We start from the raw sequence: 16036 nt of genomic DNA, 5'->3' as shown, positions 1-16036 counted from the left end.
TATGGTTTGGACACATCAAAAAATAAAAACTCATCTGAATGTGCATCCCCAAAATCTTCCATGCCAAATTCTCCATTTGTCTCCTCTTTGTAGAGCATGGCTTTGTTATTTTTGTCATATAGTTGATTTGGGCTTGTGCTTTCAATAGTTGTTCCTTCCAGCTAGGATTTGTCTGCCTTTCGGCTTGTTTGAGCCTCGTCGCATACTTGATTCTTGTTGGTCATAAATACTCACCCAATAAGGAGACGAGAAAAAGTAAAAGAAAACGACATAAAATTTTGATTAATCATCATTCCGCAGACAATGCTGATGAAGGTTGTGGGAATTTTTTTTTGGGGCTGGTACAGATTGGTTTTTTATTCCCTACTGTCTTGTGTTTTCAAGAGATGGTGGATGAAGGCTTGTTGCATGGTTTGAGCTAGGGAAACGAAGGATGTGGGTTGTAATCAATGGTGATTTGTTGACTTTGGTGGTTGACAACAATTGGGTGATGGTTTGATCATGGGCTATGAAGCACGGGTATGGTACAAGTAATGGTATGATGAGTACATTGATACGGTAACATCTAAAAAAAGTAGCGTATGGGTACAACTGGGTATATTTGCAAAAAAAATATTTATTTTTAATTTGGAGTAACGCAAAAATCAGTTAAATAGTTTAGTTTGTTAAGATCCAACCTACATTCACATTTAATGCCAAAAAGTAGAGACATAAACCAAAATTAAATGTTATTATATTGAATAACTTATAAACCATAGCTTAATTTTAAAATCATGTTATAAACAAATAAAGAAAGTCCAATGAAACTAGTTTTACCTCTGTATTAGAAGAAAATATTGTTTCGACTGAGGTATGATACGTCTTGGGTATACACTATGTACGTCTTGGGTATGGCAAAAATTAAGAAAAAAAATATTTGGTACGTGTTTCGTGTACCTAGTATGTATGCAAAAGAACTATACTAAGTACCGGTACTCAGTAAATACCCAATATGGATGTGACATGTTTGTCAAAGTACCCATTTATTTTTTGGGTAATTAAGTCGTAACAGAAAACAAAGAAGTACAAGGGGAATGCCCTAGGACCTACCTGCTATACAGGAACAAACAAACCAGCTCTAGAAGAGAGCATAGGAGACTAATCAAGCATGCACATCCCCCATAGAGGAGAAAGCTACCAAGTTAAACAAACCCCAAGGAAACAAAGATGTTAAATGGCCACTTTCATATCTAAATGGAGGCATTGAACAGCCCAAAGAGGGGGTAAAGGCTCACGAAACAAACAACCAAAACTTTGCACAACCCGCAAGTATAGGGAAAGAGGGGTTCACTAATATAAAGGCCACAAGCCTACAAGACAGAATCCCACTAGAAATACTTTCCCTTGTACAGCCTGCAAGGGTAGGCACAAGCCCAACATAGGTTAAGAGTATTAACAAAAACACAACATCATAAAATATACCACTTCCATTCCATCCAGCATGTTTGTATAGAAGGACAGGTCTACAAACAGAAACAGAGATAAAAGGAGAAATATTAAGATACCCCTTGCACAGCCTGCAAGGGTAGGCCACTTGAAAACATAGTAGAAGCTAGCATAGTTAGTAGCCACAGGTGGCTCTTGTCCATCAGGCCTTCCAAAAAGGAGCAAAACACCAGCCCATATGCACAGCACGAGCCCAAAGCAGCAGCATTCATGTTAGTCTGTAGCAAGCCATCACGAATAAAGGCATCAAATGAAACAGCTGAAGCAAATGGAGGATAGAAGAAACTCAAGACAGGTAACAACACACACATCCACACATATCGGGCTACCGTCACTCAACCCACATATGAGTAACGCTCACTCTCCTCACATACCAGCAACCTGCAAAACAGGAAGAATCAATAGCAAATATATTTTGGGTGAGTAACAGAAAATATAGAGCACTCATATCTGATCTCACTCCACTCAACCCACAGTATAGTGAACTCACATCACTCATCCTGAGATAGAGGTAAACCCTGCACAAAGAGAGCACATTAATAAACCCCTCTTATCTGGCTCACCATCACTCTACTCAACCCTAATATAGCTGAACCTCACTGATGTAGGACAATTAGGGACAGCCACAACAGTGGGCTTTTGGGGGCTGATTTTACACTGTTTAGGGGCTGCCTTAGAGTGCTGTGAACAGGCTGCAGGAATTGAAGAAAGAAAGAAAGAAAAAGAAAAAAAAAAAGATAGATCTAAGAATCATTCCTAGAATCCCTTAGGCATCACACCTAGGGTTAGGGTTGCATCAAACAAATTCAAAAGAAGTTTCAAAAGCTCTAAAAAAATCTCTAAAATATCAACTCTATTAAATTATAGAGAGATTTGGTCAAAGCTCCCTTATAATAAAATTTTAATGCATTAAAGACAAGTACAAAAAGTTTTTCTTGAAAAGTCCAACACATACCGCTATTACCAAAATATTAAACTTTAAAATAATATAACTTTTGATGTAGATGTTGGTTTTTAATAAAATTAGTATTTTTAGAATTCTCTCATCAAGATCTATCAAATAAGATCCGCGTTGACTATGAAATTCTTAAATAAATAAAAAAAATTATTACCGTTGAAATTGATGTAAATAGTAACAGTAACATGTTACTCTATTTGATAGTAATTTGTTATTCTGTTTCAGAGTAATATATTACTTTGGCAATATAGTTCAAGAAAAAAAAAGATATTTTACTTTGTCCTTGCTCAATCATGTGTTTTCTCATTAGGAAGCTTATGAAATAAAATAAATCGGGTTGTCATTTTTACCAAACAAGGGTCCAATGGAGGAGTTTTGGCTAAATTTTTCTAAATTATAAGCATTATATGACTTTATATAGAACTAGAAGACTTTCTAAATCAACTAGAACAAAAAAAGGAAACTATTACAATATGTTGCACTTCCAAAACCAATTTAAGACTAAATTAGAAACATAAATAAAACCTAATTAAATAACTTGACCCACAAGACAATCCATGGGTGACCCACGCAACTTATATTCAAAAAGAGTACTGCTATTAGCGTCCCCATCAATTATTTTGGACCTCCCATTTCTTCAAACTCCCACTTATAAATTTTAAAACCCTTAAAAATTTTCTCCCCCCCAAATAATACCAAAATTATCCTTGTAAAAACATTCCACCTAATCAAATGCACACCCCACACCCCAAAAAGCCTCTCTCCCAAAACCCTAACAAAATCCGTGACAGTGGAACCTCCCAAAATCAATGAAAAAAATTTGTGGTGATTAAGAAATTTTTCTCTATTTCATTACGAGGTTTCTCAATCTGTTTGATTTTTTTCTTTTTTTTTTTCCTATTACCTCTTTTCACACACAACACAATCCACTTTCATACTTTTCTAGTTGGTTTTCTGTGATTCATCGACGGCCTCACTGTACTTGTATGCTCTCTGTGTGAGCAAAACTAGGCAGTATTTCACCCCTCGGTCAACCGGCCGATCGACCACCCAAGGGTGGTTCGACCTCTTTTGTTTGCCTACTTCTCATACTGCTTTGGTTATTTGTTTCCAAACAAATAAGAAATGTTTGGTTACCTATTCCTGAGAAATAAACAATGTTAGGATCTGTGTTCTCGAATTTCAATCATATGTTGGGGAATTCAGTCTCGAAAAAATGACGACTAGTTTTATTATTTTTGCCATTTTTTCCCAAGAAACTTACCCTTTCAATGCTAATCTCCTCTGAGCTAAAAACACCATCAAAGTTATGAACCTCTTTTGAGTTTTTATTGTTGTACTCCTCTCATCTCATAGAGTTGTGATTGCCGGAAAAACTTACACTCATTGTCATTGTCGGAGAAGTGTATGTAATCAAATGGTTACCACCGTTGCTGTCATAATATTGCCGCCAAAGAGTTTTTAAGGTTTTGAGGGTGGGTAGGTTTTGAAGGTGGGATTTGGGGAAGATGGATGGGTGGTGATGGAGGTGGATGGTCTCATAAACCCTAACTCATGATGTAGTGGGTGTGTGGACTTAATTGTGAAATAGGGTGTCCAAAATTTTTAGTAATTTCATTTGAGGTTATTATTGTAATAAAAAAAAGCTAAAAAATGGGGAATCCAAAATAATTGATGAGATGTTAATAGCAACACTCATTCAAAAATTTTACAAATTATCAAAATACCTGTAACCTTAAAAATCCTGAAAACATAAAATATTTATAAAATAAGACTAATAATACTATAAACATGATTATGTATAGTTCTTATCAGTTTCTCTTTGAAACCATACCAATTTCCTAATATCGCCATTTCTTTGAATTTACTCTTCCTTGAGCTTCTTATATTCTGCATCACTCACTCACTCACTCAATGACCCTTCATTCTTCAACCTTAGAGAGCGGGAGGAACCTTGAAAACAGATGGAGGGAGCCTCCATTTATTAAGGAAGCTCATATCATTATTATCCCTTTTGAAGTTAGTGGTAGAAATAATTCTACCTCTAACTAGGTGCTCAATCTTACAAACCACAGCTCCTTCAGACAGGTTAGCATTTTGGAAAGCCCTATTGTTTCTCTCAATCCAAATACAATAAATAGTAAGTGAATACAGGCTTCTTAACATTAGCAGCCAAAGAATTTCCTTTGATATGGGCAGCCAGCCACTCTAAAAGAGGGATCCAGGCCAGAGGAGGCCAATTAACATTACACTTAGCTTGCATAGCTGTCCAAATTCTACTAGAGAAAGGGCATTCAAAAAACAGGTGGTTATGGTCCTCAGTATGACCACTACACAACACACAATGGGCATTATCTTTAATCCCAAACAACACCAATCTTTCCATGGTGTTAAGTCTCCCATAGATGGCCATCCAAACAATGTAACTAACCCTAGCGATATGGTTAGAGAACCAAATCAGGTTATTCCAAGGGACAGTGAGCATATGATTCCTCCATAGATCCCTAGCAGATTTGATAGAGAAAATGGCATCAGAAGCAGGGGCCCAACAAATCTTGTCACTTCTATCAGAGGGAACCATATCAGCAGATGTGTTACTGATGACTTCCAGAAGTTCCCAAGATTGAGAAACAAGCTACTTCCAAACTCCATCTTTGATTATGACATCAGTTTTAACCTGTGACTGAAGCCCTGAATCATAGATGATTTTGTCACCGTATTTCAGGTGCGGAGGGCCCAAGGGGTGCCAATTGTCATGCCAGAGGAAGGTGTCCTTCCCATTGCCAACTTTGTGTTTAATGACAAGGGCCAAGTCTCTCATAAGCCCTAACAGTTTCCTCCATGCCCAAGATGGATCACTAGGCATTTTAACACACCAAAAGATTCTCCCTTTAAGAAGGTAGGTTTTGACCCATTGGCACCACATTGATTGTTCCCCACCAGAAACTAAAAACCAAACATGTTTGGACAGAACAACTCTGTTCCAGATACCCATAGACTTCAACCCTAAACCCCCCTCATTTCTAGGGACACAGAGGTGAACCCAAGCAACTTTGGCCCCAAATTTCTTTAAATCAGGGCCTGACCAACAAACGGATCTAAGGAGAGTCTTAACTACTTTAATGACATTCTTAGGGAGAATAAAAAGGGAGGACCAATACACTTGCATAGAAAACATGATGGATTTGATCAATTGTGCTCTACCCACTATATGAAAGGGACTTGTTGATCCACATTTTGATTCTCTTGGTAATCCTATCAGAGAGTTGCTTACAGTCAATTTGCTTCAGTTTAGTAGAGATAAGGGGAACACTTAAGTATCTCACACGGAGATGACCTTCATTATAATCCATAATGCTCAACAAGTCATCAACCCCAAAAAGAAACATATGACTCTTCCCTAGGCTAGGAGTGAGTCGAGACAAGGCTTGAAATTTAACCAAAGTCTCTTTAATCATACTCATAGTGTGCCTATGCCCTTTACAAAAGATCATAAGATCATTAGCAAAACAAAGGTTCACAATTTTATTCTTCTCACACCTCCAGTGAAATTTGAAAAGGGGGCCATTAGCCTTCTCACCAAGAATTCTAGTGAGTACTTCCGTAGCAATGACAAACAAATAGGGAGAGAGGGGGTGATGCAGGACAGTGCTGTTAGGGTGACAATAGAGGTGATTTAACAGCCTAAACAGTGAGTAATTTAGGGTTTTAAGGGTTAAATTGAAGACTAATAGGCAGGGGAAGGAATTAGGGTGTCGGAATGTGTCCTACATCGCTTGTGGTTGCCTCATCTATGCTAATTATAAGGCTTTAGCACAGATGGGGCAACTCCAGGCGATGCAGGACACATTCTAACACCCTTTTGGACCAAAACATACAGTATCCGGACAAACGACACGCCAATCACAGGCCCAACCAAGCTCTGATACCAAATTGAAAAGTCTAGCCCACACTTCTCCTTAATACCTAGGAGAGAGAAACTAAAACCTTATAATCAGCACAAATGAGGCAGCTCCAGGTGATGCGAAACACATTCCAATAGATTTGTGGGTGATTGGATGGGGTTTTGAGGTTGAAAAGCGCACTTTTAGAATTCCTTAGGCATCAAAAGGAAGAAGAAGATAGATCTAAGAATCACTCATAGAATCCCTTAGGCATCACACTTAGGGTTTGATTGCATCACACAATCCATAAAAAGCTTCAAAAGCTCTGAAAATTCTCTAAAACATCAATTCTATTGAATTAGAAGCATTACATGACTTTATATAGACTTTAGAGACTTCCTAAACCAACTATAACAATAAAAAAAAAAGAAACTATTATAATATCAATTTAACGCCAAATAAGCAACATAAATAAAAACTAATTAAATAACTTGACCTATAAGACAACCCATGGGCGACCCTTACAACTCATGTTAGCAAATATAAAATTAGCAAAATACCCATCACCTACAAATCCTAGAAACATAAAAATAATCATTAAATATTACTACAATAATACTAGAAACATGATTATGCATATTGATTTCTTTTTGAAACCATTCCAATTTCCAAATATCGCCGCTTCTTTGAATTTACTCTTCCTTGAGCCTCTTATACTTTGCATCAGGGGGTCCCCTTGCCTAAACCCTCTGGCCCCATTAAAGTAACCACAAAAATACAGATGGAAAAGGTTGGGCTGGTAGTACAAGCCCTGATCCAAGTGATGATATTAGGAGGGAAACCTATAAGTGATAAAGTATTATCTAAGATAAAATCCCACTTCTCATTATCGTAAACTTTCATATTATCAACTTTCATAGCACATCTAGGGGATGGGGAGGACCTATGGTAGCCCCTCATGAGCTCTTGGGAGAGAAAAATGTTGTTAGAGATTCTTCTCCCTTGCACAAAGGCAGATTGCACAGGGTCAATAATATCAGGTAGAACTTTCTTGATTCTGTTAGCCAAAATTTTTTGCAATGCATTTATACGGAGTGTTACAACAGGAGATGGGTCTATAGTCACCCACTTTGGAAGGGTTGGAAATTTTAGGAACAAGAGCTATCAAAGTGCTATTGGCCTCTCTCAACAGTTCACCAGAGTTAAAGAAGGACTTGATTGCTTTCACCACGTCTCTACCTACAATGTCCCAAGCACTCTTGAAAAACCCAGCAGAATACCCATCAAGGCCAGGGGCCTTTTTGCTATTAAGAGACTTGAAGGCCTCCTCTATTTCCATGCTAGTGATCTCCAAAGCCAAAGAAGAGACTTGGCTATGACTAAGCCTTCTAGTGACAAGAGAGTGAATCCTATTATACCCCTGGTAGTTGTCAGAAAAAGGGGAATCTAAGAGATTCTCAAAGGCAGAAACAAAGGCGCTTTAACATCCTCACTCTTAGTAACCCTAGTGCCATCCTCAAGCAACACACTTTGGATTCTACCTATATTCTTGTTGTTGGCAATGGATCTAAAAAAGAATTTGGTATTACTATCACCCAATTTCAGCCATTGGACGCTAGATTTTTGGGATGCCAGACTCTCCTCAGCCTTACATAAGTCAGCAAACTTCTTACACAACCTCTCTCTTGACCCTGAAGGTTAAGGTCTGAAGGGTTTTTTGTCAAGCTTGTTTTGGATATCATCTAATTCATATTTGGCACAGCTGACACTAACAGAGACGTCACTAAACTCTTTTTTATTGAGCAATTTCAGACCAGGTTTCAAAGCTCTAAGCTTGCTACAAATACCAAACATATGTGAACCCCTAACATATTGAAACCAAATACTCTTAACCAGAGGGGAAAAATCCTTATGGTTAGCCCATGGATCAATAACCTTAAAAGGTTTCCAAATGTTTTCCCCTTTTAGAGGAATCTGCAGAACACTAGGACTGTGGGATTTAGGAAAGGTAGTCATCCCATTCTCAGTAACAAGAACCCTATCAATTTTGGAAGTAATGTACTTCCCATTACCCTGCTTATTAGCCCAAGTAAACTGGCACTCTCCATAGTTAAGGTCATCAAGTTCAGAATCAACAACACAAGTATTAAACTCTTTTTTGCTAGAAGGCCAGTTGGGATTCCCTCCCACTTTCTCATGAGGGAACCTAACAGCATTAAAATCTCCCAGAAAGATACAGGGAAAATTTTCTGAAGTTGAGAGCTATCTCCTCAATTTTCCAAAGAGGTCTCCTAAGACTTCAAGTATTTTTAGCATAGACAAAAGAAGTATAATAACAAAAATCCCCATCTAAAACATGGAGTTTGCAAAAAATATGTTGGTCCGATTGTTCAATGGCATCAACGTTACAAAAACCAGGGTTCCAACCAACCCAAATCCTACCAAGGGTAGCATTGTCATAGTTTGTGTGACTATTCCAGTGGTTAAGTATGTGGTTCAAAATACGGTTATGCTTGCCAGACAAAACTTTAGTCTCCAACAGCCCCACAATGTTAATACCTTCATTTTTTAAAATCTTTGCAACTTCTCTTTGCTAGCAGAGTCATTTAGACCCCTAGCATTCCATGCACAAAATTTTGACGTCATTGACAGAAGATAATTAACCAACATACCATACACAATAGGGATTCTATTATAGACAAAAATTACCCTTTTTTCTTTCTCTGATTGCTTGAAAAGTTACCAGCAGTCTTTCCAGGAGCACTAGCATCTGAGTTATTAGCCTTCTTCTCTTTAGCAGTCTGTATAACTGGGGTATTAAGCTTGACAGCACCTATGTTACCTAGAACGTGGATCGTTCTAGTACGGGAAACGGAAACGTGAACGTGAACGTGGTACGCCACATGTTCTAAAATGTGGTACGATAGGGGTAGACTTAGGCACCGTTTGGGAAGATAGTTTAGGAGCTTTTTTGGCTATTTTAGCCACAAAAGACAAAATAGGCTATTTTAGCCATAACAAACAAAACATCACATCAAACCCATAATCATTACACTCTTCTCTCACAAAAAAAGGCCAAAAAAGCCAAAAAGTTCTTCCCAAACCAAGCTTTTTAGCCCAGGCTAAAATGGCCAAAAAGTCAAAAGTTAACCCACTTCCCAAACGACACCTTATATATATTATACTTGCAAATTTAAGGTACTTTTAGTGTAATTTTTTTTTAACTCTTAAGCATCTAATAAGATTTAGTTCTTCTTTTTCATGTAGTAAAACATTTCTATGAGTACTAGACCCATTTTTTTATGTTTTGTCTTGTCAAACTTAACTTACCTCAAATTTTAATTTATTATATTTGATTTTTTCCTCCTAAGGAAACATTTAAGGAAATTTATTGGCATAAACTTTTGGGATCATTTCAGATCGCTAAATTAACTGTTTTGGAACGTAAGTGTACCATATTTTGGAACATGCATACCAATACGTAATTCGCTAGGGTATTTGCATTTTATAACGTAGGACAGCACTTCCACCCACAGCAAATTGGGTCTGTTCTGGAGCATTTTGTGGGACTTGTGCCTGACTTGGATTTTTATTAAGATTGGGTTCTTGTATCACCTAATCATTGCTAGATTGAGTAGGGCCTTCTCCAGGTTGAACTTCAGCCCCAGAGATAGGTAGCATAGCTATAGCTGCAGCCACATTGCTTGGGGCAGTGATAGTACCCTCAATAATAGTCCCACTCACCTTCCTTTTACCCCTTGCTATGCTTGGCCTCCATTCAGCCTCATGGTCCTTATCAGTGCCTTGTTGATTGGTTTACTTGGCAATGCTAGCTACTCGCTTAGTCACACATTTACTATCAGTATGCCCAAATACCTTACAATGAGAGCACTTTTGGGGAGTCCTAGTATTCTCAACCCTAATTTCCACAATCTCATCCTAACAATTGATAATAAAATCAGTAGGGAGGGTTGCCTCAACTGTTACTTCAACACATATATTAGCAAAGGTTACACGATTACCTTGAGCAGTGAGCTTGTCCATGTACAAGGGTTCACCAACAACACTAGCTATTCTATTGAGGCCTTCTTCCTCCAAAAACTTCATTGGGACATTGTAGAACTTAACCCAGCTGGGAATTTAGTCTACTTGGTCCTTAGAAAGTTTCATCATCTTGTGCCATTTTTTGAGGACCAAGAAATGTCCCCAAAAAAACAGGGGCGGGCCCTCCTCAATGACAGTAGAGCTGTACTCAGCATTATCGTGCTGGTTATGTTAAGAAGGGCAGTATTGTATTTTTTTCCTTGTAAGTATAAATAATAAAGAATAGGAAAGAGAACCCTGATGTTCTTGTTCTCTCTTTTTCTTCTACGGCTGTTTCTCTCCTCTCTTCTCTTTCTCTCTTCATTCTTTTATTATTTTATTCAATTCTTCATGGTATCAGTGCCAAACGATGGTCCAAGGATAGGTAAAAAAATAAAAAATAAATCTTCCCAGGCTCGTTTTTGAATGCTCTTTTATCCTATAATATTTGTTTTCTCATTGGAGAAGCCTTACTAGGGTTTTCCAATTTTTTCCTCTTTTTCAACAAAATGGCCTTTTTTCCCCCCTTCCCAAAACAGCCACAGCAGCTCTTCCGGTGCATAAACCTGCCTTCTTCACCTCAGAGGGGGCCAACTGGGACAGTTGCATCATTACCCAGGGGCTTTGACAAGTGGTGATGGTTTGAAGGTCTTTTGGGACTGTCGGGAGTGTTTTTTGCAGCTGTTTTGCTCTGTTTAGCACAACAGTGCCTTTCTTTTTTCTTTTTTGTTTCCCCCTTCCTTGCTGCTGGGTGTTTCCTTATTGCTGGGTGATTCTTGTTAGAATTTACCATCACCTACCACCACTACCACCTCACCTACTCCACTAAAACTAACCCACTACACCACTACCACCTCACCTACTCCACTAAACCTAACCCACTACACCACTATCACCATCCACTACACACCATCCACTACACCTACATCTATATAAGGAACCATTTGTAATAGACAGTATATCAATCAATATATCAATCAATAATACATCAATTTTTACATGGTATCAGAGCCTAAGATTTAGGCCTGTATTTCTTTCTCACCGGCGGGCAGCCGGCCGGCAACTTTGCCTTTGCTGCCCGCTGGAATTTTCTACACACCTTCCGTCTACGACTCATCGACCTTGGTCCTCGACGAAGCAGAGAGAATCGGAATCTCAAGAGAAGAGGCTTGTCACAACCTCATATTCGCGACCTGTTTCAATTCATTCAGAGGCATGAAAATCCTCCCAAACATGATCAAACGGATCGGAAGAGCAGGAGTCAACCTCCACACCCAACTCGAGGAGGAGATCCGATCCGCCGTCAGATCCAACCTTTCCGAAACCCATCACAGCAAGTGTTTTGCCAACAAGGGATACTCCCACATATTTGTTCCGCTGCCACTTCCCAGCTTTGACCGAAGCATCGGCTTGCGCAATGTTCCGAGCCATGGCAGTAAGAAGCGCGATCCCGTGCTCGGCGGCTGCGACGGTGTTAGCCGTCGGCGCATTAATCACAAGGCAATCGTGCTCCGTCGCTGCCGCCAGATCCACGTTGTCGATGCCGACGCCGGCGCGTCCGACAACCTTGAGCCTCCCAGCCGACGCCTCGAACACATCGCGATTGACTTTGGTGGCGCTGCGAACGATCAGAGCATCGCAGAGCGAGATCTTAGTACAGAGCTCTCCGGGACTCAGGTTGTAAGAGCAATCAACGTTGGCCACGTCTTTCAAGTGCTTGGACCTGCAGCTAGATTTTCTTGGACCTTCTGTTCACTACCATCAGGTTCTTCTCTTTGGTATTATCAGTGCTCTTTTCATAAGCCTCAGCATCATCCACAAACAAGCTAGAATCTGAAAGACACAACTCACGACCACTCATGCGGTCATTCTTATCCATCACCTTTTGCACACACACCCATATTTTTTTTTTATTTTTAAACAAATCTTCACCTTTATTTTCATTATTATAAAGCTTAGTTGGTCTAAACTTCACACCCATCCACCGTCCAAACTTTCTTTTTTATTCTAAAGCTTAATTGGTGCTCTCTCTCTTCCCCACTCCCTCCTTTATTATTTTTTTATTCATCATTATATATTCATTATCACTATGCTTATCATTTCATCACCATCACCATATTTTTTTTTATTCGATTCCCTTACTTTTCCAACCAAAAAAAAAAAAAAAAAAAAAAAAAAATCCATTCACAACCACCTCGGTTTTCATTCCACAAATTTGTCATTTTTTTTCATGCCGGGATCAACCCCGATCACAATTTTTCACCACACAAAACAAAAAAAAAAAAAAAAACAAAAAAAAAACAAAAAAAAAACACAACAACAAAAACACAACTACCACACCCACAGGTGGGATTTTTCTTCTCTACTCTGCCGCCGGTCTTTTCTTCTTGCCTCCGTCCTGGGCGGCCCTTGCCGGTGTTGCCTCCGTGTTTCCCACTCCACTGGGCACGATCACTACTCCCTGCTCCTCCACTGCAGCATAAGGCGGACCTCCAAATCGGAACATCACAGTGGCCTTCCGCTTCAGCTCCTTATTTTCTGCTTTCAGCACACTTATCTCTGCTCGCGCATCCTTATACATGCGTTGGAGCAGAGCCAGTTGGGCATTTAAATGCTGCACCTCATTTGTCCTACTCTGCAGCCGGTTCGACAAGTTTGTGACCGCAGTCATGGTTTCAACACAGGACTTCAATGTATACTGATTAGCTTCAATATCCGTTTGCACTGCCATTTTTTGCTCCACCGACCGCATCGGAAAGTTCAACGGAGCAAAACCAGGGGTGTTTGGTTGAGGTTCACCGGCCACCGCACCAGTTATCTCTCTTGTTGACTCGTTGAGGTCGGGAAAGAGAGTGAGCAGACCACGGGAAGAAGAGGCTATGTTCTGGGTAGCTGAACGGGAAGAAGAAGCCATGTTTTTTGGGTTGCTGAGTGTTTCAGAGCAGGGTTGGTTACAGAATGTTACAGAGAACGAAGAGGTTTCAACTGGTTTGTTATGCTTCCAAGCCTCAGACTTCGCTTTGGTTTATAAAGACAGAGACGACAAGGCCGACACGCGCTCTGTCAATCACGTGCATCGCCGCGTGTCAGGCGCCCCTTTTGATGGCTCGACGCTTTCTGTCGGGCACGTCTTTTGATGAAGTGGGTGCGCCTTTTGATGGCACGCCTTTTTATGGATTGGGCACGCCTTTTGATGGCACGTCTTTTGAAAAATTGGGCACACCTTTTGCGGGTGCGACTTTTACAAGGGTCCGACAAGACTCAGTAAACTGTCCCGACATTGATTCCGGTTAGCTCCTTCATGGGTCCGACAAGACTCTGTAAACTGTCCCGACATTGATTCCGGTTAGCTCCTTTATGGGTCCGACAAGACTATGTAAACTGTCCCGACATAGATTCCGGTTAGTTTCTACAAGGGTCCGACAAGACTCTGTAAACTGTCCCGACATAGATTCCGGTTAGTTTCTACAAGGGTCCGACAAGACTCTGTAAACTGTCCCGACATTGATTCCGGTTAGTTTCTACAAGGGTCCAGCAAGACTTCGTAAACTGTCCCAACAACTGTCACAACATTGTCTTCTACAACGGTCCGACATGACCCCATAAACTGTCTTCTACAACGGTCCGACATGACCCCATAAACTGTCTTCTACATCGGTCTGACACCACCATACAGTGTCCTCTACCACGTTATGACACCCCCATACAGTGTCCTCTACAACGTTATGACACCACCATACAGTGTCCTCTACAACGTTATGACACCACCATACAGTGTCTTCACCAACGGTCTGACACGACCATACAGTGTCTCCTATCTTTTTTTTTAATATATTTTCTTGTTTTGTTCCTCTTTTCAAACTCAAGTTGGTTAGTTTCTATCCTCCTTGAGTTTGCGGGGGGCTGTTAGAATTTACCATCACCTACCACCACTACCACCTCACCTACTCCACTAAACCTAACCCACTACACCACTACCACCTCACCTACTCCACTAAACCTAACCCACTACACCACTAAACCTAACCCACTACACCACTATCACCATCCACTACACACCATCCACTACACCTACATCTATATAAGGAACCATTTGTAATAGACAGTATATCAATCAATATATCAATCAATAATACATCAATTTTTACAATTCTTTATTCAATAACTAAATAACAATGTCGGCAGAAAATGTGGTTTCTCAACAACCGGCTAGTGCTGCTGCTCATCTCACACTGTTACAGATAATCCCACTTTACAGATTACTTAAGCCGTAATTACTGTTAGCATTATATATTATTATTTTGTAATTATTGTATGCCTTAGGGCTCCCTTGTAATTATTAATCTTCATTAATATAAATAGGGGATGATATCCTAATCATCTTCTAATCTTGAAATTCCCTAAAAATAACATGGTATCAGAGCCAAACCCTAAAACCTAAATTCCTCACCTATACAGTCGTCAATTGCCACTACAGAGCCAGGCGTCATATCCCTTCGACACACATAGAGCCAGCACAGAGCCAGTCGTCGTTGGGCTCTCCAGTCGTTGTTGGGCTCTCCTAGCCCAGTCAGCCACCACAGAGCCAGTCATTGTGCTCTCCCAGCCCAGTCAACCATTGCCATCAGGCCTCCTGGCCTTAGCGTCGTTGGCGAGAGACGCGAAATGGTGAGTCGTCGTTTGTCCCTGTCGTCTGCTTCACTGCGTTACGTGCAGTCTGGTATGTAAGCTGAGTTACATTGTGGTCTGTATTCAACACACTAAACCTTCGTTTTTCCCCTTTAATCCTAAAAAAAATTAAAAAAATAAAAAGAAAAAAAAATGCAGTAAAGAAAAAAAAAAAAAAACAAAACAGAAGGAAAAAAGGGGTTGATAAAATTTTTAAATCTTTAATTTTTCTTAGTGGTCATTGTGTTCATTGTGTTTGTATTCCTCCACCTTCCGGGTTTGTGATTGGCATTAGTTTTGTTGACGGTCCGGTAGTATAGTATCTATGGCAGATTCCACCGGTGTGTCCACTACTTCTCAGACATCTAGGAGTGATAGTTTCCCTATACCTACTACAATGACTGATAACCCCAACCCTAGTCTTAAAATCACTACTTCTCTATTTAATGGTCAAAACTATCCCGCGTGATCGCAGAGTTTAACTATGTTTTTGAAGAGCAGAGGGAAGATGGGGTATGTGGATGACCGGATACAGGCACCCAGTACAACTGACCCGGGTTATGATCAATGGGAGATTACCAACTTTTTGATTATGGGTTAGCTTATGCATTCAATGGTGCCAAACATTGGCGAGGGCTACTTATCTATGAAAACTGCCCAGGATGTTTGGGATGTTGTGGCTACCACCTATTCCCGCAAAGGTCATCGATAGTTTGTTACATTTATTGATGATTTTTCTCGTACTACTTGGGTGTATCTCATGAAAGACAAGAGTGAGGTTTTCTCTATGTTCCGTAATTTTCATCAATTGATTTGTACTCAGTTTGGGGCCACTATCAAAATAGTCCGTTCTGATAATGGGGGTGAATACATAGATTCTAGGTTAGGGCAATATTTTTCTACTCATGGCATTATCCATCAGACCTTTTGCACCAATATCCCTCAACAAAATGGGGTG

At 39.9% G+C, this 16036-nt stretch overlaps 2 protein-coding genes and 1 pseudogene across 6 annotated transcripts in view; 1 reads left to right on the top strand and 2 right to left on the bottom strand.

The window, feature by feature from the left end:
* Positions 1 to 16036, top strand: part of LOC114276933 (protein HESO1) — a 60161-nt gene that overhangs the window by 1643 nt on the left and 42482 nt on the right. Inside the window, exon 3 of one of the 5 annotated variants that reach the window (XM_082882735.1) lies at positions 385 to 519. The exons of 3 other annotated variants lie outside the window; for them this stretch is intronic. The gene's annotated coding sequence lies outside the window, so the exon portion shown is untranslated. Of the gene's footprint in view, positions 1 to 347; positions 520 to 16036 lie in introns of all 5 variants that reach the window. One more of the 5 variants, XM_082882731.1, reaches the window with a different exon arrangement.
* Positions 5079 to 10434, bottom strand: LOC145797777 (uncharacterized). Its single transcript, XM_082885194.1, has 6 exons — positions 10350 to 10434; positions 9037 to 9169; positions 8101 to 8533; positions 7429 to 7747; positions 5718 to 5921; positions 5079 to 5524 (listed from the first exon to the last, which is right to left on the bottom strand). The coding sequence occupies exons 1-6, from the start codon at positions 10432 to 10434 to the stop codon at positions 5079 to 5081; spliced, it is 1620 nt and encodes a 539-aa protein (XP_082741320.1).
* On the bottom strand, positions 11614 to 12289 carry LOC145797776 (D-3-phosphoglycerate dehydrogenase 3, chloroplastic pseudogene; annotated as a pseudogene).

The sequence above is a fragment of the Camellia sinensis genome, chromosome 8 (assembly GCF_055761805.1).
Source record: "Camellia sinensis isolate YWXY chromosome 8, ASM5576180v1, whole genome shotgun sequence".
In the NCBI taxonomy this organism is placed as follows: Eukaryota; Viridiplantae; Streptophyta; class Magnoliopsida; order Ericales; family Theaceae; genus Camellia; species Camellia sinensis.
Note: the sequence above shows the minus strand (reverse complement) of the source record. Positions and strands in the feature narration are given on the sequence as shown.

Bases quoted from the DNA above. Each gene is read 5' to 3' on its own strand.
- LOC145797777 (XM_082885194.1), bottom strand. From the start codon at position 10,434: ATGAAGTTTTTGGAGGAAGAAGGCCTCAATAGAATAGCTAGTGTTGTT. The intron at 8,534-9,036 runs GTAATTTTTGTC...TAATGCTGTTAG, and splicing joins AATCAGAGAAAGAAAAAAGG to GTTCCCTCATGAGAAAGTGG. The intron at 5,922-7,428 runs GTAACACTCCGT...TCTTTTGTAAAG, and splicing joins CTATAGACCCATCTCCTGTT to GGCATAGGCACACTATGAGT.